The sequence below is a fragment of the Topomyia yanbarensis genome, chromosome 2 (genome assembly GCF_030247195.1).
Source record: "Topomyia yanbarensis strain Yona2022 chromosome 2, ASM3024719v1, whole genome shotgun sequence".
Classification (NCBI taxonomy): domain Eukaryota; kingdom Metazoa; phylum Arthropoda; class Insecta; order Diptera; family Culicidae; genus Topomyia; species Topomyia yanbarensis.
This window is the reverse complement of record NC_080671.1, coordinates 299,859,198-299,885,164: the sequence shown is the minus strand read 5'-3', so window position 1 is coordinate 299,885,164 and position 25,967 is coordinate 299,859,198. Positions and strand designations below refer to the sequence as shown.

Here is a 25,967-nt window from a genome sequence, read left to right as displayed (position 1 = left end):
GGCATAAAGAGCGGGGGTGCACTAAGGCATATAAGTGCCTTATCTGCACCAGCAAGAAGCAAGCCCATAAACATGCTATGGGCGGACCTTCGTGTCCCTTCGGCGAGTTAAATAAGAAGAAGCCGTGAGAGTCACACAGCTAAATCTTAACCATTGTGCAGCAGCCCAACAGCTGCTGTGGCAGTCGGTCTCGGAGTCGAGGACAGATGTCGCCCTCTTATCAGACCCGTACAGCATCCCTGCCGGCAACGGCAATTGGGTGTCGGACGGGTCTGGAATGGTGGCAATCTGTACAACGGGAAGGTTCCCGGTTCAAGAGGTAATACACCCCTCCGCCGAGGGTGTGGCGATTGCCAAGATCAATGGTGTGTTCTATTGCAGCTGCTACGCCCCACCAAGGTGGCCAATAGAACAGTTCTACCAGATGATCGACAGGCTCTCGTCGGACCTCGTGGGCCGGAAACCGGTAGTAATAGCGGGAGACTTCAACGCTTGGGCAGTGGAGTGGGGCAGCCGCTGTACAAATAGCAGGGGTCAAGCGCTAATGGAAGCGTTTGCGAAACTCGATACTGTGCTAGCTAATGATGGCTCCGCTAGTACATTCCGTAGAAACGGAGTGGAGGCGTGGATTGATTTGACCTTTGCCAGCCCGAGTCTGGCTCCAGGCATGGAATGGAGGGTAGACGAAGGCTACACCCATAGTGATCATTTAGCAATCCGCTTTAAGATCAACTATGGTGTGCAGCATCCGAGGGCGGGAGATCCCTGTCAGGTAAGCGGGTGGAAGTCCAATCACTTCGACAGCGAAGCTTTCACCGCGGCCCTGGGACTGGAGGCCAACACCGACAGTCTAAGCGGGGATGCGCTGGTAGCTGTTCTATCACGCGCGTGCGACGCCACTATGCCGAGAAAAACACTGCCAAGAAACGGCAGATGCCCGGTATACTGGTGGAGTGCCGAGATTGCAGCTCTACGGTCAGCCTGCCTCAGAGCTAGACGTAGGATGCAAAGAGCTCGCACCGAGGATGCAAGAGAGAACCGCCGTGAAGTGTTTCGTGCTGCGAAATTAGCCCTTAACAAGGCTATAAAAAGCAACAAGAGAGCGTGTTTCGACAACCTGTGTGAGAGTGCCAACGCGAATCCGTGGGGTGACGCCTACCGGATTGTGATGGCCAAGACCAAAGGGGGCTCCTCACCCCCAGAACGGTCTCCGGACCGGTTGGCAACGATTATCGAAGTACTCTTCCCGTCTCGAGCCACAAGCCCCTGGCCACCTGCACTACGAGACAGTGCGGGCACGGTCGAAATGGTGGCTCCAGTGACGAACGAAGAACTACTCGCAGTGGCTAAATCCCTAGCAATGAACAAAGCTCCAGGGCCGGATGGAGTTCCGAACAACGCTCTCAAGGCAGCGATCATAGCGAACCCGAACATGTTCAGGCTAGCTATGCAGAGATGCCTTGACGAGTGCCGTTTCCCCGATAGATGGAAAAGGCAGAAACTGGTGCTGTTGCCGAAGCCCGGGAAGCCGCCAGGCGACCCATCGGCGTACAGACCAATCTGTCTGATAGACACGACTGGCAAACTGCTTGAGAGGATCATCCTCAACAGGCTCACCCCGTACGCGGAAGGTACGGACGGTCTGTCAAGCAACCAGTTTGGCTTTCGGAAGGGTAAGTCCACAGTGGACGCTCTCAACTCAGTGATAAATACTGCCGAGATAGCGATCCAACGAAAAAGGCGAGGTATTCGATACTGTGCGTTAGTGACACTTGACGTGAAGAATGCATTCAACAGCGCAAGCTGGGATGCCATCGCGCTCTCGTTACACCGGCTTAGCCTACCGGTGGGTCTGTACCGGATCCTGGAAAGTTACTTCCAAAACCGCGTACTGCTATACGAGACCGATGCCGGTCAGAAAAGGGTTCCGATTACCGCCGGAGTCCCGCAGGGCTCGATCCTAGGCCCGGTGTTATGGAACCTCATGTATGACGGGGTTCTGAGACTGAAGTTCCCTCCTGGGGTCAAGATCGTCGGCTTTGCCGACGACGTAACCTTGGAGGTCTACGGGGAGTCAATTCCTGAGGTAGAACTAACCGCAGAACACGCAATTAGCACGGTGGAGGAATGGATGAGCGCGAGAGGCCTGGAGCTCGCTCATCATAAGACGGAGGTAGTTATCGTCAACAACCGCAAGTCGGCACAACATGCAGTTATCCATGTGGGAGAAGTCGCGATCACTTCACAGCGAAGTCTGAAGTCTCTCGGAGTCATTATAGACGACAAGCTGACCTTCGACAGCCATGTCGACTATACGTGCAAGAGAGCGTCGACTGCTGTTGCGGCACTATCGAGAATGATGTCCAACAGCTCAAAGGTGTGCGCCAGTAGACGTAGGTTACTGGCAGGCGTTGCCGTATCTATTCTCAGGTACGGCGGCCCGTCATGGTCAAGAGCACTGAGGGTAACCAGTTACCTACAGAAACTGGAGAGCACCTACCGCGTGATGTGCCTCAGAGTGATATCTGCCTACCGCACGGTATCACACGATGCATCCTGCGTGATAGCGAGCATGATGCCAGTCGGGCTGGTCATTCGGGAAGATGAGGAGTGCTTTGAGCTACGTGGAAATAGGGGAGCCCGCGAGCGCACCAGGGTGACCTCGGTCGCCAGATGGCAGCGTGAGTGGGACAACTCCTCGAAAGGTAGGTGGACCCACCGGCTGATACCTAGCATATCGAGCTGGGTGGGAAGACCCCATGGGGAAGTTCACTTCCACCTGACACAATTCCTGTCAGGCCATGGCTGTTTCCGTCAGTACCTCCACAGGTTCGGGCACGCGGAGGTCCCAGTCTGCCCGGACTGCCCAGGTGTAGATGAAACTGCCGAACACATACTGTTCGTATGTCATCGGTTCGACGTCGAAAGAAGAGCAATGCTTGACGTCTGTGGCTGGGACACAACCCCGGATACCCTTATTCAGCGGATGTGTCAAACGGTGGAGAAGTGGAACGCAGTCTCGGCTGCTACCATCCAGATTGCCAGTAGGCTACAGGTAATCTGGCGAACCGAGCAACAGACGGCGGGCACGGCTAACTAGTGATTGGTTAGTTGGAGCGAAAAAGGCCAAGCGCAAAATAAGAGAGTGAATGGTCTGTTCATGCCGAGGTAGGTTGGCGCAGCGAATGGCAACCGCGTAAGGGGTAAACCCAGCCACCCCGAAGCAAGACAGAAGAGTGAGTGTATAGGCGTATAAGTGGACTGCCTCATGCCAAGACGGGAGGGTCGTAGCGTAGTATGTTGGAACTAAGCTATCGATGCCTCATGGCGTGGCAGAGGAGTGAAAGGGTGAGCATCCAAGTCAGTCTCACACTGCATGTTAAGGGTGAGCATAAAAGTCAGCCTCACAGGTTGGTAGAGGCTAGCACAAAAGTCAGCCTAGCAAGGAATGAAAAAGGTGAGCACAAAAGTCAGCCTCGCATGGTATGTCAGAAGTGGGGCCTAAGAAAAATGTCCCACATGGGATGCCAGAGGGAGTGACAAAGGTACAATAGAGTGGCACGATTGAGAGTGAATCAGGTGATAGGGTGAGCACCCAAGTCAGCCTCACATGTATGGGTAGGGCGAGCACAAAAGTAAGCCTAGCAAGGAATGAGTAAGGTGAGCACACAAGTCAGCCTCGCATGGAACGTAAAAGGTGAGCACAAAAGTCAGCCTCATGTGGGAGTGTTTGAGAGTGAATCAAAGTGTGATTGAGAGAGCACCCAAGTAAGCCTCATACAGGATGTATGATCGCGCGAGTGAGAGTGAATGAGTACATTTAGTACAGCCATCCCCCCAGAAGTAATACCGAGAGGTAGTTCCTGGGAGGAATGATGGCGGAGCCCAATGGAGTTTAGTCGGTATTAATGGCTGGTCACCATTCGAGTCCGACACGCCCCCAGTGCACCCCGTGTGGTAGATTGGACCCTACCGTTAGCACGTGTACTGGGCTAGGACATAAAGGTCTTCTCCATTGTAAAAAAAAAAAAAAAAAAAAAAAAGAAAGCCAAGTCTAGCCATCCCTTCAGAAGTAATACCGAGAGGTAGTTCCTAGGAGGAACGATGGCGGAGCCCAATGGAGTTTAGTCGGTATTAATGGCAGCGTCACCATTCGAGCGCGACACGCCCCCAGTACACCCCGTGTGGTAGCTTGGACACCTACCAATAGCACGTGTACTGGGTTAGGACGTAAACGTCTTCTCCATTGTAAAAAAAAAAGAAAGCCAAGTCTCGCCTCTTTCATATGATGTTTGTGCCAGGGGTAGGCTGTGGTTGTCAAATCATATATATTTTGCGCGTACCCAAAATCTCGCCTCGGTCCAGCATTTTGGACCCCGTTTTTTTGGTTATTTCACCCCAAAAAGAGAATACACTTTATGCGGTTTTTTATGCGACTTTTTTATGCGGATTTTCAAAGTTATGCGTTTTTTTATGCGGATTTTCAAAGTTATGCGGTTTTTTATGCGGATTTTTAAAGTTATGCAGTTTTTTATGCGGATTTTCAAAGTTATGAGGTTTTTTATGCGGATTTTCAAAGTTATGCGATTCTTTTTATGCAGCTTCCTTTTAATTTTTGGGCATCACCTGAAGCGACTTTTATCGAAAGATAGATCCTCGTGAATGCACATGCTTAAACAAAAGACATAAAATGTTTATATCTTTATTTTGGATTATAAATTACTAGTCTTTGGATTAAGGATATGAGAAGCATTCTTGAAGCAGTGAAAATAAAAACAGAAAATGACTGAATACCTTTTTGCCTTTTTTAACCGAGGCCCGCAGAGACGAATCTTTTATACTATTCGACTCAGTTCGGCGACATCGGAAAAAAGTCTCTGAGCATGTATTTTTTACTTGGTGGTAAAGCTTTTACGCCGACCCGGCACACGTTCAGTAGTTAGACCATACTAATGATTTCGTCCATCGTGTGCTAGAGTAAGGGACTCTGAACAGAGAGGATAACTCTGAACCCTATTCCTCTAAACTCCACCAAGAAGGCCGACATTTGCCTGATCCCCCGGATTCCATTTGAAATGACTACTTCGGGGGTGTGCTAATGCACTTCACTTGATTCCAGGTCTAGCTGGTCGTGCTAGGTTTCGCTTGTCTCGTAACCGCCATATCAGTCCTGCATGGCATGATATTCTACATGCCTTCCTCTCTACGTTGAACAGTTGGATGCCGTGGTCGATTCGGCGATTCCGGTTGGAGGGTGACTTCCGGTTCACTGGTGCCTCGAATACCCTGGTGGTTTGTCGCGTTCGGTGCTACTAGGTGTAGTCCCCGATGGTGGAGCTAGCCTACCTCGGCGGAGAGTTCCCCGACGAACGAATGTCTCCTGCAACCGTTGACGGACACGTTATTCTTCTTTAGATGCAGTCCGGCAGAATGCCGAGGTCAGTCCAGCGATTCTCGGTGGAGGATTGCGTCCGGTTCACTGGTGCCCCGATAATTCAAGCCGGCGATTCGCTACGGACTCCTCGGAATAGTGTCCGATGGTAGAATCTTCCTACTCCGACGAAGAGTTCCCGACGTTGAAATTTCTCTCGAAATCGTCATCTCGATGCTGGTCGGTTAGGTGCCGAGGTCGGTCTTGCGATTCCGGAGAGTCACGGTTCCGACAGCATAAGTCATTAAGTGACTTTACGCTTGTCTGGACATACCGCAGACTCAGGTGATTCGCATTTAATGCCAAAGGATCCAGACTCTTGTGTTGCAGAAGAAAAAGAGTTAAGTAGCCGGAAAACTCTAATCTTGCTCATATGACCCTACTCCACGCTTTTCTAAACTTTCTTACTTCAAATCCTTGCTCTTCCTTGAGTACTATGGCTCTTAATATTGAAAAATATTTATAAAAATATTTTTAAAAAACCTTATGTGTTTTTATGCGGATTTTCAAAATTATGCAGTTTTTTATGCGGATTTTCAAAGTTATATGGTTTTATTTGATGCGGATTTTCAAACTTATGCCGTTTTTTATGCGGATTTTCAAAGTTATTCGGTTTTTATGCGGATTTTTTTTATGCGGTACGTATCCCCCGCATAAAAAAACTTCAGTGTATAGGGTAAATGGTTTCGCATGTTTCGCGTACTAGTCATTGACATATTTGTGTTATCTCGACAAACATATGATTACGGCCTAAACGCCAACTGTCAAAATCCACTTTAAATGGAAATTCCGGATAAACCGTTACGCGCCAATCACAGATGTTTATAGTAACCGAAAGAGAAAAGTTTTCTCTTTCATAAACCGTTGTGAACTGTGTTTGGCTAGTAACGGTTTGTCCGGAATTTCCATTCAAAGTGGATTTTGACAGTTGGCTTTTAGGCCGTAATCATATGTTTGTCGAGTTATGTATTATTTATTGCTGTTTAACCGTGATTATCAGATCCGGTCCAGTTGATGTTGGCTACGAGATACTTGCTAGACAGCATCCCCCTGGTGTGTGCAATGAAGGTAGATGAAGCATGGCTGTAGTGGGTGTTGATTTTACAGCGCCTGTGATAGAGAGACAGGCTAGTCTCTGAACTTTAGTTAGTTTAGCTTCGGCGGTCTTTTGCTTAAGGGGGGTAAGGGTTTCAGAGTGAAAAAACACACTTTTTTGCGAATTTTTTTAGAACTTTGCGTGAAGCGAATTGATCAAAATTTTTGTTTATTATAGTACCTATATCATTTCAATAACATGCTGTAATGTTTCTATACAAAAATATCGACAAACGACTCGGTGACGAAGCTTTTTTTAGAAAGTCTCTGGAAAAACATGATTTGCAGTGTTACCTGTTATTTGAAAACTACTGGACCGACATTCTATGTAAAACTACCTAACCCCTACGTTGAGTTTTTGAGATAAATTTTCAATTAAGGGATTTTTTACTCATTTTAAATAAAAATTTAGGAAAAATTTCGCGTTTTTTTCGAGTAAATTATCCCAAAAACTCAACGTAGGAGTTAGGTATTTTTTACATAGAATGTGTATGCAAAGGTTGAAAGAAATCTTTTAGGTAGTTTTTGAATGGCAAGTAGGGGAAGATGGGGTAAAACGCACCCTCTAAGGAAATATGCGCATAACTAAGCTATAGAACATCAATTGAGAGAATTTAATTAATGATATCGTTTAGCCAACATTTTCCACTGTAATAAAACTCATAACGCTTTGCAAAATATTCAAAATCATGAAAATAATTCAATTCTTCAAAATGAATAAAAATCACCTTTTGAAAAATAAGCGGGGCAAAACGCTCCTGTGCGGGGGCAAAATGCACCACAACAACGGGGCATAATGCCCTACAACAACGGGGTAGAATGCACCGCAACAACGGGGCATAATGCTCGGCGAACAAGCAAGTAGTTTTGTTTTCTGACGAGATTTCACAAAAGTGTGCCATTAAATAGCCTTAGGTTATGCAATTGGTAGGTTTTCAGAACGATTTTTCTGCTTTCGATTAAAAATCAGCAAAATTAGAGAAGAGGGCATTTTGCCTCCGATAGAGCCGCGATATAAATTTTGCAAAAAGTGAATTATTTTGTAGATTTTTCATATGTAGTGCGACAGAACAATGAACAGCGGTATAAATAGAACTGGAATGCACAAATATAATAGTAAAACAGTATTTATAAGAGCGGAAAATCCTTGTTGCACGAGCCACAATAATTACATGAGAAGAGCACGTTATTGTTTTTTGTTTATTTCTCGAGCTGCTATTGATGTACGGTTATCAAACTTTGACAGTGTATGTTTACTATGGCTGACTTCCGACTGGTGTTACCGTTTTCTAGAAATTTTCAGCTGTTTTCGATATAAGCAAGGGGTGCATTTTGCCCCGAGGGTGCGTTTTACCCCATCTTCCCCTAACACCGCAAATCATGTTTTTTCCAGAGACGTTCTACAAACAGCTTCATCACCGAGTCGTTTATCGATATTTTTGCATAGAAAAATTACAGCGTGTTTTTGAAATAATACGCTATAATGTACAATAGTTTTGATAAATTTGCTTCACGCACAGTTCTAAAAAAAATCGCAAGAAAAAGTGTTTTTTTTTACGCTGTAGCATTAACCCTACCCCCCCCCCCCCCCCCTTAACTTTGGGTCACCACACAATGGAGGAATAAGTTAATCGTGGTCTGGCGATGGTCGTGTAGGACCAGTAAGCCAACCTCGGTTTGAGACCCCAAGTTTTCTCGAAGAGTTTACTGCACGCCCACAGTGCTGTTGTTGCTTTATTAGCGGCGTATTTCAGGTGCGAGTTCCAATTCAGTTTATTGTCTAGGATAACACCTAGGTGTTTCGCTTATTCTGTGTAGTTGATTGTAGTTCCACTGAGCGTTGGGGGAACCAACTTCAGTTTGGAGTCCTATTGAAAAACGGTACAATAACCGTTTTCGCAGGATTCACGATGAGTTCCTTTTTGGAACACAATTTCATGATGAAGTTCAGGGCTAGTTGAATCCGATCACATGGTACAGATTCATGTTTTCCCCTCACAATTAGGACAATGTCATCTGCTTATTCAACAATCTCGAAACCCATTTCAGTTCGGTCATTGAGAACATGAAGATCGTCCACCACTAACGACCAGAGCAGGGGTGATAGCACGCTTCCATGGGGCAGCCTCTATTGGCTGTTATAGTTGCTTTCGTGTCTCCCAACGTTGCTGTGATCTTTCCTGAGCATTGCAAGAATCCAGTCCCCTATCGAATTTTCCACTCCTCTTTTTGTCAGGGCCTTGTGAATTGATATGTAGGGCGTATTATTAAAAGCACCCTCGATGTCAAGAAAAGCGCAAATTGCTATTTCCTTGAACTCGAGGGTTTTCTCAATAAGGGCCGATTTCTTCACCCTCGCTTAACTTTTAAACCAGGTTCACCAGTACGTTTCCGTAGATTTACCCTTTTGATATGCAAACTGGTACTTGTTTAGTGGAACTTTTGATAAGTGCTCTGTTCGAATGTACTTGTCCAGCAGTTTTTCCATCAGTTTGAGAAGTGTTAATGTCAAACTAATAAGTCTAAAAACCTTGTGTAGTGTCAAGCCTTTTTTACCTGTTTTGGTATAAATATTAACCTAACTTTTCTCCAGCTTATAGGTGTGTACACAAGCATAAGACTGGATCTCAGGATGTTTAGTAGATCCAGAAGAATTAAGTCTGCCGATTTTTGTAGAAATATTGAAAGAGTGTTATCAGGGCCGGGCGATTTGTAGGGTTCGAAAGTGTTGATAGCCTATTTAATTAGAGATAGTGTGAAAATGCGACAGGCCAGTTTCTGTGATGTCTCACAAGTCCTGTTAGGATGGAGTCCATCACAATCCTGATCTGTCGAATTCTCGTCTTTCGCAACCGAGCCAGGAAAGTGTGTACTCATTAGAACATCCAATGTTTCACTGTTGTCATTTGTGAGAGAACCATCGCCTTTTTTTACTTGCACTAGGCCATTTGTGTGATCCTTTGATAAGGCTTTTTGAAGGCGAACTGCCTCCGGAAAGTTTCCGATGTTCTCACAAAACTCGCGCATTGATAGTTTCTTAGCCTTTCTCATCTCAGTATTGTATTTGGTAAGAGCGGTCCTGTATTTTGACCAGTTACCAGTAATTTTCGCTTTATTGAACAGGCCCCTAGCTTCCTTCCTAAGTGTTGCTAGATTTTCATTCCACCAAAGAACATCACGACATACAGACCTCGTTACAAGAGGGCAACTGGTATTGTAGGCTGTTATGATCCTCTTTTGTAGGTCGTTTGCCGCATTGTCCAGATCTGCCGGAGATTGGATCTAACTTACTGCATTTTGTTAGGTTTCATTCTTTTCTCTGCTGCTCTAAATAGATCATGACCTGAAACTTCTAGTAAAAAAATCCTGCTATCAGATATCTAGATTAGAGATAATCTGCTGATACTCTGCTTTCCCGTTCTGTATTAATATTCCGCTTGTTTGTATATGTTGGGAACTCAGCCTTACTAGAAAAAACGCTTTTAATCCACCTAACAGTGTGATGAGACATTTCTTATAACTCTTATCACTCTCTTCGGATATTATATCGTTTGAGAACATTTAAAGCTTGATGCTTCGTGATGTTTTTGATAGCACATACTACATGGGATAGTGGCAGGACTCAGAGAATCGCTCAAATCAGCATAGGACAACATCAGTGCTAGAAATCTCAAACCAAAGCAATGGGAAAGCGAAAAAATGGCCCATAAAATAGACATACAAACGAATTATTGCTAATGCTCTGTTAATAAAATATCTAAATTCCTCAATCAATGCATTGTGGTGGGAAAACTGAATTTTCCTAAAGGGGTTATATATTGTACTGAGCCAAAAAAATCGATTTTTTTATTGTTTTGAAGTTTATACTTTACTCAAATTTCCAACGCGACTGAGAACTAAGAAATCTACGCTTTTTCTTGAAAAGGGCGATACTAGCAGTGATACTATTCAAAGAAAATCAACAGTGAATATTTCCAGACTTGGTTTTATTTCCTATTTAGGAGCTATTGTGTTTTTTTTTACATTCTTGATTGCATGATTCAGTGATCGAAACCCAAAACTTTATAAAGTATTTGAAATTATTAAATTAAAATTTGTTTTTGCTATTCAAATTGACAAAATGATAGTATCGCCCCTTTGGCGATTGTTTACCTTTTCAGTCCCACCTCCCGATCAGAATGAAATAACAAGATTATAACAGAACACAATTTTTGTAACCTATTGTGTTTTAAATTAGGTCTCGTTAGTAGTTAAAATAACAGAAATTTATAACAAGTAGCAATGCGAGATATAGTTTTGAAATATTTCTGTTATGTGTTTCTGATCGGGCTATCAGCATTGAAGTATCGCCCTTACGTTTTTTTTACAATAACTAACGTTTTACGCCACCGATTTCGTCCGGGTTTTTTCAATAGCGATCGTTGTTACTATTTACAGCTGGTATCAGCTTGATATTCCTAAAAAATACGAAAAAAACAGTTTCGCCTCAAAACTGCTAGCAAAAAATGTATCGCCCTGTTTGTTTGCATGGAGCGTGGAGGGCGAAACTTTAAATAAACAAACAAAATACAGTTTCGCCCGTTGTATTTTTTGCTGTAGTTTAAGAAAGCAATATCGTAGAATCCAAATTTTTAGGTTAATTTGTTGCGTTTCAAAGCCCTCATTCGCATGTATGAAAAAAGCTTTATGTTTACATTTGTAAGTATCGCCCTTTTCACAAAAAAGCGTTGAAATGAAATCGCAGCTTCTGATATCACGCTATCTCTGAAGTGCATGCGTGCATAGTTCCAAATTTTACTTCGGCATCGACTTTTTCTAAAGGTGACTTCCTTGCTTTGGTCACTATTTATTAAAAAATCGCGGTTAAATAAAAAATAAAACTATTAAAAAATTTCAAATAGTTTATAATTTTCACAAACTTATTAGGTAAAATTGCTTTCGTAATATTGTGTAGGAAAAAAGCTGAAAATTTCATATACCAATTAATTGGTATACGAATTGGAATAGGTTCGCCAAATTTTGGAAGAAGTCTATAGTCCCTTGAAAACTACCTAAAAATTGTTGTAGTTCGAAGCAATAAAAAATCCCCAAAAATGAAATGTACCTATTAATGTGAAACACAGTGAATAATACATACAATAAAGACCCATTTTCATCAGTCTCGTGGTGCATTTTAGGCTGACAAAATAGGGACATTGACTAAATCGGGCAATTTTTTTTCTTTATAATAAACTGAAACTGTTAAAATATTCTTCCCGTCCCTTGATGTGGTCTGATAACTATTTCTGATTATGATGAACTTTTTATTTTTGCATATTTCCATCTTCATGATAAGGAAACATGCTCAAGAAAGGATTTACTCGAATTCAGTCTTGTTCGTCTGCTAGAGCCCATCAAACATGTGTTCATATTTGGCTGATAAAATCGGGGTTTCAATGTATTATAATAGATATTCAGCATGCGAAGAAGTTTCTTGTGAACGAGCGTAGAACGACTTTGTTTCTACTTACTTGAAGTCAGCGGCGTAGCCAGAAATTCGGTTTGGTGAGGGTTTGGTGAAAATCGATCTTACTGTCCAAACGGCATAATTCCGAAACCATAATTTTTGAAGTTTTAAAATTAAGCAGGATTATTTTTCAGAAAATAGTAACAGAGTTCGTGTCTTTAGCGAATTTGTTGAGTCTTTATTGTAGTCACGAATGTTAACCTGAAAAAATTCACCATAAATACTTCTTGGACGATATACCGTCTTATTTATTTTATCAAATGAAGCGCTGTTTAACGTTTGTAAAACTCATCGAAAATACTAAACCTCCGAGATTGGCGGTTTCAGAATGATGCTATCCTTAAATTACCGTTTTTGAGCATTTGACCTATACATATAATTGGCCATACAACAAAAATGAAATGCTCATCAAAATCGATCAGGACCTGCTAGAGTCGCATGGAATTCGTCATTTTTCTTAAATTTCTCTCTACATTCGGAAAGTGTTATCCTCGTTATTAATCATATTACGTTTTCGTCTCAACTCGACGCATTCCCAAAATAAAAACCTGTTTTAATCCACCTAGTGGTGCAATTGTGCTTTTCTCATTTGTCCAGACTACGATTCCATGGCTGGTTATGTTCAATACAATGGTGGAAATGAATAGTACATGTTCAGTACGATTTGCACATACATACAATGGATCAACAGCCACGATCTTGAGATACTATCTGATACTGAAACATCGCTTGAAACCAGCGGCGGATCATGAAGAAAGATCCGGGAGGTCCGGGTCCTGCCGAAAATTTTCAACTTGTTAAGAAATTTTAAACTAGTTTTAATTTTAAAGTAGCAACCCCTCACTGCATACTCCCTCCGGGCCGGTATGATTGTCGATTTTTAGAGTGATTGCATAACTTTTCTATATGAGAAATGCAAAAATGTGCAAAAGTCCAAAAAAGTCAATTTTTGTCAAACATTATTTTTTTCGAGTTTACAGCAAATCTCAATGTTTCATGCATTTTAAAGTCATTTGGCATCAAAAATACAAATTTGATTTTGCAAATGTTTCATTTCAGTTTATATGGGAATTTGAGTGTGATTGCACTCTTCAACTCGTAACTCTGGAACCGGAAGTCCAATCAATAAAAAATTCAATAGCAGCCGATGGGAAGGTTGTACCTTTCATTTGAGACTAACTTTGTGCAAATCGGCCCAGCCATCTCTGAGAAACCAAGGTCACATTTTTTTCCACATACACATATACACACACATACATACACACAGACATTTTCCGATCTCGACGAACTGAGTCGATTGGCATATAACACTTGGCCCTCCGGGTCGGGATTAGATTGACGAATTTTAGAGTTTATGAGAAAGGCAAAAACATTTTTAGCAAATGTTGAAAGTTATGCATTTTTTTGGTGAGCAGTTCTATGTTTCATAGACATTAAATCAATTTTAACTTCGCTTCCTATTAAATAAAGACCTTTATTACAGTACATCTCTACAAAAGCGAGCTCAATTTGAAAAGAAATCTGAGGATTATGATTGATTACAGAACTCTGGAATTTTCTATTGGAATGTTTTCAGGCAGGAATTGGATATTGATGCTATTAGACAACTGTGAAATCAAGACCAATAGATCAGTTACATATCAGGACCCCATTCCGACAATTTATCAAAAGTCCTCATGATGTTTAAAACAACAGGTTATCAATGTACGGATCAGATAATTGTTATTGTAATATTGAATTAAATCAGTCTGCATCAATAAATTTTCAACTTCAATCCAATATTTTTTTTGGGTGTGGTGGGGGGGGGGGGGGGGAGGGGTTGTATGGTGTTAAACCCCAAAACCTTCTCTTGGCTACGACGTTGCTTGGAGTTATTTATTTCGCTTTTTATTTTCCGATATGTTTCAGATCGATCCGATGGTTATAATTTAGAAAAATTGCAGTCAGAAGGTTCGTACAAATGAACATTTTTGCACTGATAAGTTATCAAGTTCTTCCAGACAACTTGAAGGTGTTCGGTGATTATTTCTAGCGGTTGTAGATAGAAAAATGAAATACAAAATTCGTTTTATCGTAATAATGTTTGGCTTATTTCAATGGATTATTACTATATTGAACAATAAATAGGCGACAAAAGGTAATCCACAAACAACAAGCCATAACTTTTAAAGTATTCAAAATAGATATTTGAAGTCTTCAGTAAAGTTATTCGCAAAAGTAAGAGCTACAAATTTGCTGAAGGCATCATTTCGATATAATCACTTCCAAGAAAATTTATGAAAATATCTCACTCATAGGGAGATTAATCAGCAAAAGCACAATACTTAAAGAAAGGGCATATTGCCTCCATTAAATTCTCCGAAGATACTATTGACCTAAAATAAGCCGTTTTGGCGTTAATAATAGATTACATGTTTTTGGTCATATTTCTGGCAATGGGAAATGATAAAAATCTTTCGTCCGCATTTAATGTTAAATATCTCTTTTTATAATAGTCCGATTTCAACAATCTATAGCTTGTTCGAAAGGTATTCGTTAAAGCTGTCTAAAAACATATAAATTGTTAATCTATATTGTCAATTTCGGCAGATAATTTAAAAAAACTGCAAAAAGCGCCATTCTTACGCATTCAAACATTCATATCTTGGAAACTAAACATCAGAATCAAAAACAAATTAATAGCGTTCATACTGTTTTTTAGTTCTTTTATTTAAAATTGGTTTGGATAAGATCGGTTCAGCCATTGCTGAGAAACACGAATGAGAATTTGTCCGTTACACACACACACACACACACACACACACACACACACACACACACACACACACACACACACACACACACACACACACACAGACATTGTCCCAAATCGTCGAGCTGAGTCGATTGGTATATAAGACTCGGCCCTCCGGGCCTCGGAAAAAATTTTGAAAGTTTGAGCGAATTCTATACATTTCTTTTATAAGAAATGTAAAAAATTAACGTGTAGCATCAGGACTGAAACCGACAAGCATCTACTCGCTAAAACGCCTATTTACACCCTATGCCATAACGACACATGTTGAATACACACATACACATACGCACTCAAAAAAATTGTGTACAGCTTTGCCGACGATTTATCCTTATAAAGCTAACTCTAAAAGAAGAAAGTTAGTCGATTTGTTAGATTATCAGGATTCAAATTATGCAAAATAGTTGGTGGAAAAATAATTGATGCTTTTGAAAAAGTGGCTGTGGTTTTTTCACTACGCAGTTGACTTGTGTGCCCCGGGACAGTGTGGTGGTGTGACGAAAAATCACCGCCACTTTTTCAAAAGCACCGGCGTCCAGTCAATTGTTTTTCTTCCAACTATTTTGCATGATTTGAATCCTGATAATCTAATAAACCGACTGATTTTGTTCTTTTAGAGTTCAATAAATGCTTTATATGGATAAACTGGTGACAAAGTTTAACGCATTTTTCCAACGCATACTCTGCCGTTCCAAGCATATCTGTCCCATGTCACTTTTTATCAATTTTGACTTTTCATCGCCAATCGTTATAAAATCAAGTATATTTTCATGTCAATATTTCAAATTGTAGGGTTTGTTCTGAAAATTTAAAAAAAATATCAAGTCAGTTTGTCCCATCGTGAAAATTCCACGCATATCTGTTCCAGTGAAATTTAATCTACGAAACATATATAAGATGAATGTATATTTATTATTCTTTCTACAAATATAGATTAAAAGCGAAGCAAAACCATGGTACTGCATTCCATTGCAGAACTTGGATTTTGGTTTTGAGTTGTAATGCAGAAAAGTCATAATAATCCTTCCCAACCCCAGCCCGATTATTTAACCACTACTTTCTAGCACCAGGGGCGCTTCAGTCTATTGCCAATCGAGGCCGACAATTAAACAACTAAAGCTTGATCAAAAAATAAATATTATTCCATGAAACTTAAATAAAAAGGATAAAACGAATAAATCGTTTTAAATAACATGGATGCCGTATTTTTTAACAAATGAATCTCTAATGTTTTCAAAATCAATTTATTATTTATTTATGCTACGTCAGGTTTCTTCGTAGGTAAGTTCTGATAGCATGCTTTCTTTTCTGTCGGAATGACAGGCAGGACAACAGATAGTAATGCAGTTTTGCGATCTTCATCGATTCCTCTCGGATGTTTTAGTCGGTGAAGATATTTCTCCATAGAAAAATCCTCTCCGGCGATCAGTTTTAGCTGCTTTTTCGAGAATAGCGTACAATATGTCAGCTGTGTGTTTGTGACCATGTTCGTGTACCCGATGTCAAATCTTCCCTTTTGAATCTCGATCTTTCGTATTTGGTCAATGTATGGTCGTGGGTGGATTTTGTTCAATGTGTACTGGATTACACTCAGTTCAGTCTTAAAGAAACACTCTGGCCGCATTTCAATGACTTCCACGTTTTTCTTGGATTTTTCTACCGCTTCCTTAAAATCATCAAACGTTACCACTCTTCGCTTTCGCATAGCAGCTTCAACGGCGGCGTGAAAGCTGTCTGCCGACATGAATGTATGGCCAGATTCAAAATATTTCAATACCACCTTCTTTAACCTCATAATACGACTATTCAGCAGCAGAATTATATGCTGGAAGAAATTCCAGTTTTTATTCTGGGCGCTGAAGTTGTCCAACCATATTGTCAGTTTTTCAAGGTGTCCGTATTTTAAGATTACTTCATGGAAACTGCTCAAAATATCATTTGCGCTACGACCACTAACGTATTCCGACCAAACGCAAGCTACAACAGGATATTGTCGTGCATATGCACCAATAGGTGCAAATGTCTCGTTGAAAGCGACGATCCGTTGTGAAAACACAACAGTTTTCAATCCATCCAGTCTTGGTAATTGTATGACCTTAAAGACAAATGCCATTTTTAATTCTAGTATATCTGTAACTAGTATCAATTTTTACCTTCTGCAAATCAACTGACAAAACCAACTGATCCAGTAGGACAGAATCACCATCTGCCCAATATTCTGCTCGAGTGATTTCTGCATTTTTTATGTGTCCAGCATGATCAGAGCATTGAAGACAGTTGTGTTCTTCTCCGTGTCCAGAAATTTTTCGGTGTTCTATTGCGGAAACACACACTTCGCATTCTTCATGGCCAAGTTTAACGAAAGAAATGTTCATTTCCTTGAGTGTTCGCGAGTAAAGCTGGTAACTGGCGCGTTCGGCGGTAAATTCCATAAAATGCCTGTACATGGCCCTTTGAGTTAAATCGGAAGGTAAATATCTGCGATTTGGCGCATGTTCCCGGCGGTAGTGAGAGATTGACGGCTGATACGTCAGGATGTGAGTCTTAATAGCTTCACGCGTATCGGCTTTTCTACTGTACTTTCCTCGTCTGTCTTCGTCTTCTTTCACATATCGATAAATCATATTGCTATTCAACACAATATACAAATGACGATAACTTGTAAAATAAATATTGTTTGAACTTACCCACAATCTTCGGAATATCGTATACTATTTAGAAAAAATTTCCTACACACTTGAACTAAGTCACCGCTTGCAGCTGGTAGACTGCAAGTGTAGGACGTTTTTTTCGTAATATCACCTCTGATACGCCGCTTGCGACGGTTTGCCAGGAGGCCAAGATGGACATACTTCTGTATGAATCTTCTTTGACCAAACAAATCGAGTTTCCAGAAATCGTTATTAATATTAACTCTATCATCTTGTGCAAAATGTTGATTACAATCTTTTCGACAGTTGCATTTTTCCAAAATGACTTCGTGAGCCAATCGACGCTTTTTAGCTGAATCCTCTCTCTTAATTTCCTTTTTAGTTTTTTTACTTGTTAGTTTGCCCGGTTCCAAAACGCTTCCGTTGGAATCATCAGGTGCGTGCGCAGAATTAAGCCCAACAACAGATCCTTCCGCTGTGACAAGCTCTTCGTGATTCGCGCATGTATCAAAAAACTTTTTTTCCGAGTTAGAGTCCACGTCGAATCCGAGTACTTCATCCTCACTTTCACTTGCATATGCTTTAAGGAGCTCTAAAGCATTCATTTTCGAGATTATACCGATAACGCAAGACAGCGGAGGACAAACTTTTCGCGAAAACACAATGACAAGTTTGCGATGCGCGCATCGCACTGGGACAAGCATGCTTTGATTTGCTAGTTTTAGATCAATTTTCCAAGCATAATTGTCCCACTAACGAAAAACAGCGTTTAAAAAGAATTTCACGATGAAAATAAGTGGATTTCATGATGAGTCATCAGAAATAAGTCATACTTATTGAAATAAAATGAAAAACGTACAGCTGATAGTATAGTTTTGTGTTGAACAGAGGAATAAGTTTTAAACTTGTATCGCATTTTTCTCAACTGGATGATTTTGAACATGGGACAGATAAGATTGGAACGGCAGTACTATCAAGCGTTAAATTCGTATAAACGCTCACCGAAAGTTCTTTGAACCTTAAATTGTTTTTTTTTTGGAATTAATGGATGTTTATGCCCATAAAGCAATTTAAGCAACTACCTAATTCCACCTTCCTCTCGTCACATTTTATTGCAAAATCGGTATAACACCTCCCCTCTTTCCTCAAAAATGTTATGTCTTTTGTGCGTGGTCTCTAATATTTGTGTAAACATTTGAGCGAATATCAATTAAAACACTAGCGCCACCATACCAGTCCACAGTGGTCCCAAAGAGCAAAAAAGGGGTTTTTTTAGATTGCGTCAAAACGGCTGACTTTAGCAATATGGTGTCTTTGAGAAAGTTTTTTGGAGTAGAACTCCCCTTCTTTCTGTCTTATCGAATTGATGATTAATTCTTCTAATAGTGAGTTACGAAATTTATTTTCTTTAAAAATTGAGATAGACAAGCACTTACTTCAGCAAAGTTGTAGAGAAACTCGTTGCAAACATTTTACCTGAAGACTTCAACTCTCTATCTTTTAAGCTTTTTGAGATATGGGACATTATTTGTAAAAGGCCCCTTAAAACAGTTTTTTCATCGATAAGTTTTCTTCTAGATTTTTTCCATTATATAAATGATCTAGAACATTGTTTGGACTATTAAACTGCATTACTTTGCCGAAGACGGAAACTTGCTCTCGCTAGTATGTGTGGAGATATTCACGTTTTTTGATTGAAATTAGTTCTTTTTCCAATACCGATAACTTTTAAACGGGCAAACCACTGTGTAAACAAATTAAAGTGCAAGAAAATTACAACAAATGCTGGAAAAATCAGATCTCCCCAAGGCGGCCCTCTATGGAAATACTAGAGCTGAAGTTTGTCTATACTAGAGCTGTTCCCTATGTCGGCCAAATTTCTGTCAATTCCGTCTACGTCAATAGCGCACCTGGCGGTAATATTCCAATTAATTCTAAATTGGCTGTTGATTTTACACAATCTGAAAAGTAGATACAGAACACTAGATTAGGATTGTCGCTTGTGTTCCCATTGTTCTCGTCTCGGAACATGTTTGTTTTTCTTTCGGTATATATCTGTCAAGGTATCGAAAGTCTATATAGTAAAAGTCTTTGATCCGCACTTTTGGTACACGCAGAAAGAAAAATATGGTCTACGTGTAACCGTAAACCGTTCAGTTGAACTTCTTTTCATTATAGTCTGGTTTATTCAGCTGCGATTTTTATGCATTCAAGATCGAAAGAGCTTCGACAGTAAAAAAGTTCTGGTAGTCTGGGAGGAAGAGCTCTGCCAGAAAGTCTTTCGTCGGAATTCGATCACCAAGAACTTTTACACAAAGGCAGTTCTTGCTACACCACCATCAGCAAACGTTTCATGCTGAGATGGTCTGTGCAGGATCGGCGAGGAGTTGTCAGTACTAAAAACACGACATTGACGTAAATCAGAAACATCAACGATCCCAAGTAGCTTCCCTGCGCTATGCCTGGCAATCTCCAATGACAACCATTATCTCTCAATTTGAGAGCTGCAAAACCTACCGTTGTTACCAAAATTTTCTCTGTTTAATCAATTGTTATATGAAAACTGGCGGATAGCTTGGTGTAAATAATATCAGTTTGAGTCAGAACTTGAAAAAATTGACATCCCTGTGTGAATTTGAAAGAAAACAAAATTCAATTCATGCCCGTCGTGATGAATGAAATGTTTGGTTCGTTTCCCTCGTCATTCGTTCTCCCGACACAGCGTATTCAGGCTCGGACATGTTCGGTTTCAGAAGCAAACTGAATTTTGTTTCCGTTCTACCTATGAGAGGGATTATTGAGCAAAAGTGCACCACATATAGATTATGCAGTTCACTTATGCTCGAAAATGTAGAAGATGTAAGCTTCTGCCGTCCAACTTTCCACATAAAAACAAATATATGGTTTGGTTGGTGAAAGAATTTATATTTCCTCTGCACTCAAGCATTCCATTCTGCATGAAGTTTCAGTCAGTTGTAAAGTTTATGAATGAGGGAGGCGGTGAATCTGAATTTTGGTTGCGGTAAATACAAGCAGAAATAAGTAACTGGTTTTGAAATTTCGCAGCACTGATTTGAGTGCGACATTCCATACTCCCTGTTATGTAGGATGCTAGACTCGGCGGTTAGTCGCTGTTCAGTGTCCAAGCGTGAATGCATGTTAATCGTCCATAAGCTATTTCATTTATTTGATACGCCTCAATGCATTACCTGAGCCGTGATTTTTTTAATATTACCAATGTATAAATAAAAATAAATATATCGCATTTTATTGTATATAGATCGGATCTTGTGTACGCGATTTATTACTTCTTGTTATTCTTGTTGAAGATCTATTTATTTCATTGCCTCTTGTTGCTTGTGGATCACTTAGTCCGCTTTCTCTCGGTTTATCGTTTTCGTTCTTGCTATCCTCGCTGTTAATGTTGTATGGGCTTTCACCTGGTTTGAATTGTTTGTGGGGCCTACGGGTCACGATCGCGTATCCGTGTTTTTTGTTATTTACTTTATTATCGGTGGTGCTATCAGTTGATTGGGAAGTAGTAGGCGCATCACAATGATCGGACACGCTGTGCGTAGGTTCACTTGTTCCAGTATTCGTTGGTGCCTGAGCTGCAACTCCGGTGGTTTGTGATTTAGTTGATGTTGATGAAGAACTGTGTGATGCTTGCAGTTGATATTGCTTCGTTAGAGGTTTGTGTGCATGGTTTCTCGTAATGTGTCTTCTTGTGTAACAACGTAGGGCAAGCAGGGTTCTGTCCTTCATGCGTGCACTGCACAGCGTGATTTGAGATTTGGTTTGATTGCTTTGAATTGAAAGTTCAGATATGAAGGAATAGGTTCCGTCACTCGCATTCTCACGAAGCGAACACCGTTGGAAATACCTAGAAAAAATTTATTCAGGTTTCAACCTTAAAGGATTCCATCTTACGTATTCCGACATGATAGTTGTAATAAATTTATTAATAGTACCCAGGTGTAGATCGTGCAGACGCATATCAATCGCATATCACCGATGAAAGTAACTGTGCTTGTTTATAGTACTGGCACGGTGCATATAGACAGCAGACATTAGGTAGAATGGTATGATTAGGTACTGGTATCGACCCCGTAGTAATTCCATGATCCCCAGCTCGAGAGAGCGCTCAATGAAATTATTCCACGATAGTTGATATTTTTCTTTTAATGGAATAGATTTTCGTAAGACGAAAAAAAGACACTAGCAAGAGGACTCAAGTAGAAGCAGAAGCATCAAAACGCCGATGTGTCTTTTCAGAGATACCAAAGGGAATTCTTCGGGTCCCGGATTGAAAGGCGATTTAATCCGAGAAGAAGTGTTGGTAATCATTGTTTCATCGATATTGACGAGGCATTCTTGAGAGTTTAAAAAATCAGCGGAAGGTACAATTGGGAGATTCGACTGTATTAAGTTTTGTTTGTCGCATTCCGGTGGAAGATGAGTTGCAGTTATGGTTGCGGTCGGTCGTAACTGCGATCTGGAGCATAGTGAAATGCGAAGACTGAATAAATAGAAATATATTAGGCCTACAGGAGAAAAACCAAGACAAATCAAGCATTTTGCTCGACTTCCCAGGACACCAGGACAGTCAAGGCAAAACCAGGACTTGTCCTGGAAAACCAGGACGTATGGTCACTCTAGATATGCGCTATGAATCAAATTTTTATGTGGCACACTATTATAATTTCATTAGTTTCCACTTGATATCTATGCGTAACAGATAATTTTTATGTGCTACTACAAATTGAAAAAAATGTGTGAAATCAATATAATCACTATAACGAATTTTCTCGATGTAAATTTTCGACTGTTATTATTATGAAATGAAAGAGGTTGTATATACCGCACAAGGAAATGAAAATTTATCAAAATTCAGTACAGGTTTAGACAATTTGTGCATTCTAATTAGTGAAAACACATTAGCCAAGAATGGCCATTGTTTTGCTGGCTAAAAGCAACAAAAATAATTTTTTTTCATAAAACGTTTATTTGACACGGCATTTGCAAAAGCTTTTTTTACGCCGGGGTTTTTTTTACATAACATGTTACAAAGGTTCTTAAGACTATCACGTTATAAAAAAAATCACTTTCTAATGTTAACACTGAGGATAATCATCATTTTGAATGTTTTTAATTATACTCTATTTTCTTGAATTTCATTGACAAAAATAATTAGTCGCTATGAAACAACGATAGAGGATTATTTTTTTGCTTTTTTTATTTGGCTCATTTGCCAGGTATATCCCGGAATCAAAACAATGATAGTCTTACCACTGATGCCAGCGACAATCCGAATCTAGTGTTCTGTATCTACTATCTGAACGCTTGAGCTGGACGTCTGTGTGCTGCGATGAATTCTTCTGAACAAGAGAGGAGGGGTGTAGCTTCGCGCAACAAGAAACCACTTGCATTCGATTCATCCAAGATTTTTATTCAGGCAAAGTTGTTTTCTGCGAATTTCGTTCCACTTCGAACAGAGATATAAGCAACATATGAAATATCAACATAGAGCGGGACGCCAAAAACACCTTTTAATCCTGTCGCTCGCTGTAACACTAATTGTTTTTGTATTAAATATGTAAATCCGACTACAAAACGAAACTAATGTGAAAATATAACAGATACTCAATGTTCATACCACTAAAATTAAATCAACTGAGAGGTCAACATCTCAATAAATGCCCTTTAAATAAGTACGAAACCGTAAAATAGAAGGAAACAGGCTGAATAAATTGTCATCGATAGACATATGTGTTACCTCGATTCAGCAGAAACTCGACCTCCTGGTGCGCCTTTCCATAACCGTGCTAGCATCCCGATGTACAACATTGATATTAGAGTCAGTGGAACGACATATGATGATAGAAAGAACGATACCTGTGAAATTGAATACAAACGATGTTTTATTGATAGTTGGAACGTGCTGTGTTTCTAACAAGCTTTGACGTCGATTGATCAAAAATCTGTTGGCAAAATTGGTTTCTTTAAAATTGCAAAGAGTATCTAATACCTCGTACTTAAATGTACGTAGGTACGTGCTTCGTGATAAAAGTGTGTAAGTGGGCGTCATGATTATTTGGTGGATGAATTATCCTTTCGTTTGCCAGATAGGTCCCAAAAGCATTTGCTTTTCCGCGGTTCTGTTCATGGAATCGTTCCAATTTTACCTTTATAACAAGAGTACGTCAATCCAACCAAATTTTGTAATTATTCATTACAATTTTCTTATTTTCTGCTCACCGCAAGAGGCGCTCAACCATTTGACATGACTGATAAAAATGTTCACACACTCTTGAGCTCCCGCGGTTGTTATTGTGCGAAATGGTCGATTTTAGAATGATAAGAATAAAACTGGGGATAGACAATTGCTTATTATAATTGTTCATCTTAAATTCAAGATTCTAAGGGGCGATTTCTTCACCCTCGCTTAGTGCTTAAGCCAGGTTTAAACGTAATGATGAACCTGGTTTAAAAGTTAAGCAAGGGTGAAGAAATCGACCCTAAGTGAGTATGAGGAAAACGATTGTGTTGGCTTAATGGATGCTGATATTATGATTTTCAGTTGATGATTTTATACGAGTTACTTCCTAAAGCTTATTTATAAGTTTACAGGACTTTTGTACATTACCCGGGGAAACTTAAAATCAGTCTTCCCATGAACATCGACAAGTTTGCACCCGTGTACAAAATTTCGTGCACGCGTTCAACCTCAAACATTCTTTGCCTTTGTGTACAGGTTCGCATCGAACACCGAACCCAAGCGAACGATGTGCAAACTTAGGTTTAAACACCGTGTACGTACACCGTGTGCGTACATAAGAAAGGCACACGCAAAACAGAATGAATCAATGCTAGTGATGATGGAAGAGAGAAAGAGAAAACTAGTATCAAGAACCTGTGTGTACGAACACCGCGTACGTACATGGGGTTCAGTTGTTCAGGCAAACATGTGTTCGTGTTTTGGTACGCATTAGCGCGTTCGAGTTTGCACACGAAATGATGGTGTAGGATGAGCACAGAACTAGAGCGAACATGGTGTTCGATGTTCATTTGGGAAGACTGCTTAAAATACTCGGCTCTCGGGGCCTACTGGGAGAAAGTTTTACGTATCATGTGTGTTCAACCCGTTATATCCTAGCGTATGAAATTTCATACGCAGGACCATCCATCGTTTAACGCGTATTTACTGTAGATTTTCGACATATATCTGCTTTATTATTGCACTAATGGAAACATTACACCTCGTATTTATTTGTGAAGCAAGACAATTGCATTTTGCCATTTTGATATTTAAAATTCATGGAATTCATTTCAACAAACATTTTCATAAAACTGAAAAGTTATATTTATGAAATTTGAAGTGTTGAAATTTGGCAGAATGTGTAGAATGATTCTTCTTCAAATATGCTTCTCAATCAACCCTGAAGAAGTTCCTAATATTAAACCGAAAATCTAGTATGTACAGCTACCCAAACTCATGATTATTTATACAGGTTATATCATTATAAAGATGTGTTGTTTGTTAGCAAATTTGTTGGGTTTTTACCAAATATCATGTCTATAATTTTGCTCATAGTCACTGAGCCTAAAAGTGTTTCCAGTTTGTCCAATACAGGTTCTGTACTACCTAGCTTCTCCTCTTATTTCACTTTCAGTTCAACGACCGAAATTAACCCTAGAACGTTACACCTACTTGTTTTACCTTACAACGTTGCACTGGGGTACAAACGTACCCCACACGTTTGACAATGTACAATGTATCATTTTCTTCACTTTTTAATTGCGAAACCGGTTGTGTAGGTGAAAGTTTGGATTTTATTGAATCAATGGTACAAAAATAGGCCTAACCAAAAACAGAAAGGAAAAAAACGATGACTTGCCTTTTTTCGTAAAAACTACTATAACTTTGCAAATTTTCAACCGATTTGAAAAAAATCAAATGATTCTATAGGTTGAAAGAATGGTCTAGAAACGGCAAAAATGGTATTTCGAGATTTAAAAAAATGCAATTATTTGAAAGAGTGAAAGTTGAAAAATGGGGTTTTGGAAAATACCACGAAATGGGGTGAAAATTGAAATGAATTTTTTTTTCTGACCAGTAATACATTGGTAACACGCAGCGCTACTGTTACAGCAGTTACTACACGAAAACTATTTTTGCAAACTTTTTCTGATAAGCTATAAAAATAGAAAATAATAGAGTAAAAATCGACGTAAATGGAAACGTTTTCTTTTCTACTGCAAAATTAAATTAAATTAATTGAATAAATGATTAAAAACGATTACATAATACTAATTGTTACTTACGTAGTAAAACAATCAGTATTTAAACTGTAATTGTCACGAGTCATATTTCCACTGACAGAACGAATCACTAACGACAACCGTACACTGGGGTACAGATGTACCCCATACCAACTCCTACTTCAACGAAGGCTACAAACAAACTGGCTTTACCAACTTTTCCTACTC

General features: G+C 40.1%; 1 protein-coding gene across 16 annotated transcripts in view; it reads right to left on the bottom strand.

Moving 5' to 3' along the window:
• Positions 1-25,967, bottom strand: part of LOC131683354 (allatostatin-A receptor) — a 79,103-nt gene that overhangs the window by 30,647 nt on the left and 22,489 nt on the right. For all 16 annotated transcript variants that reach the window (XM_058965254.1, XM_058965255.1, XM_058965260.1 and 13 more), the window contains one exon: positions 23,254-23,372. In XM_058965254.1, the coding sequence (XP_058821237.1) occupies positions 23,254-23,372 (119 nt within the window). The remainder of the gene's footprint in view (positions 1-23,253; positions 23,373-25,967) is intronic.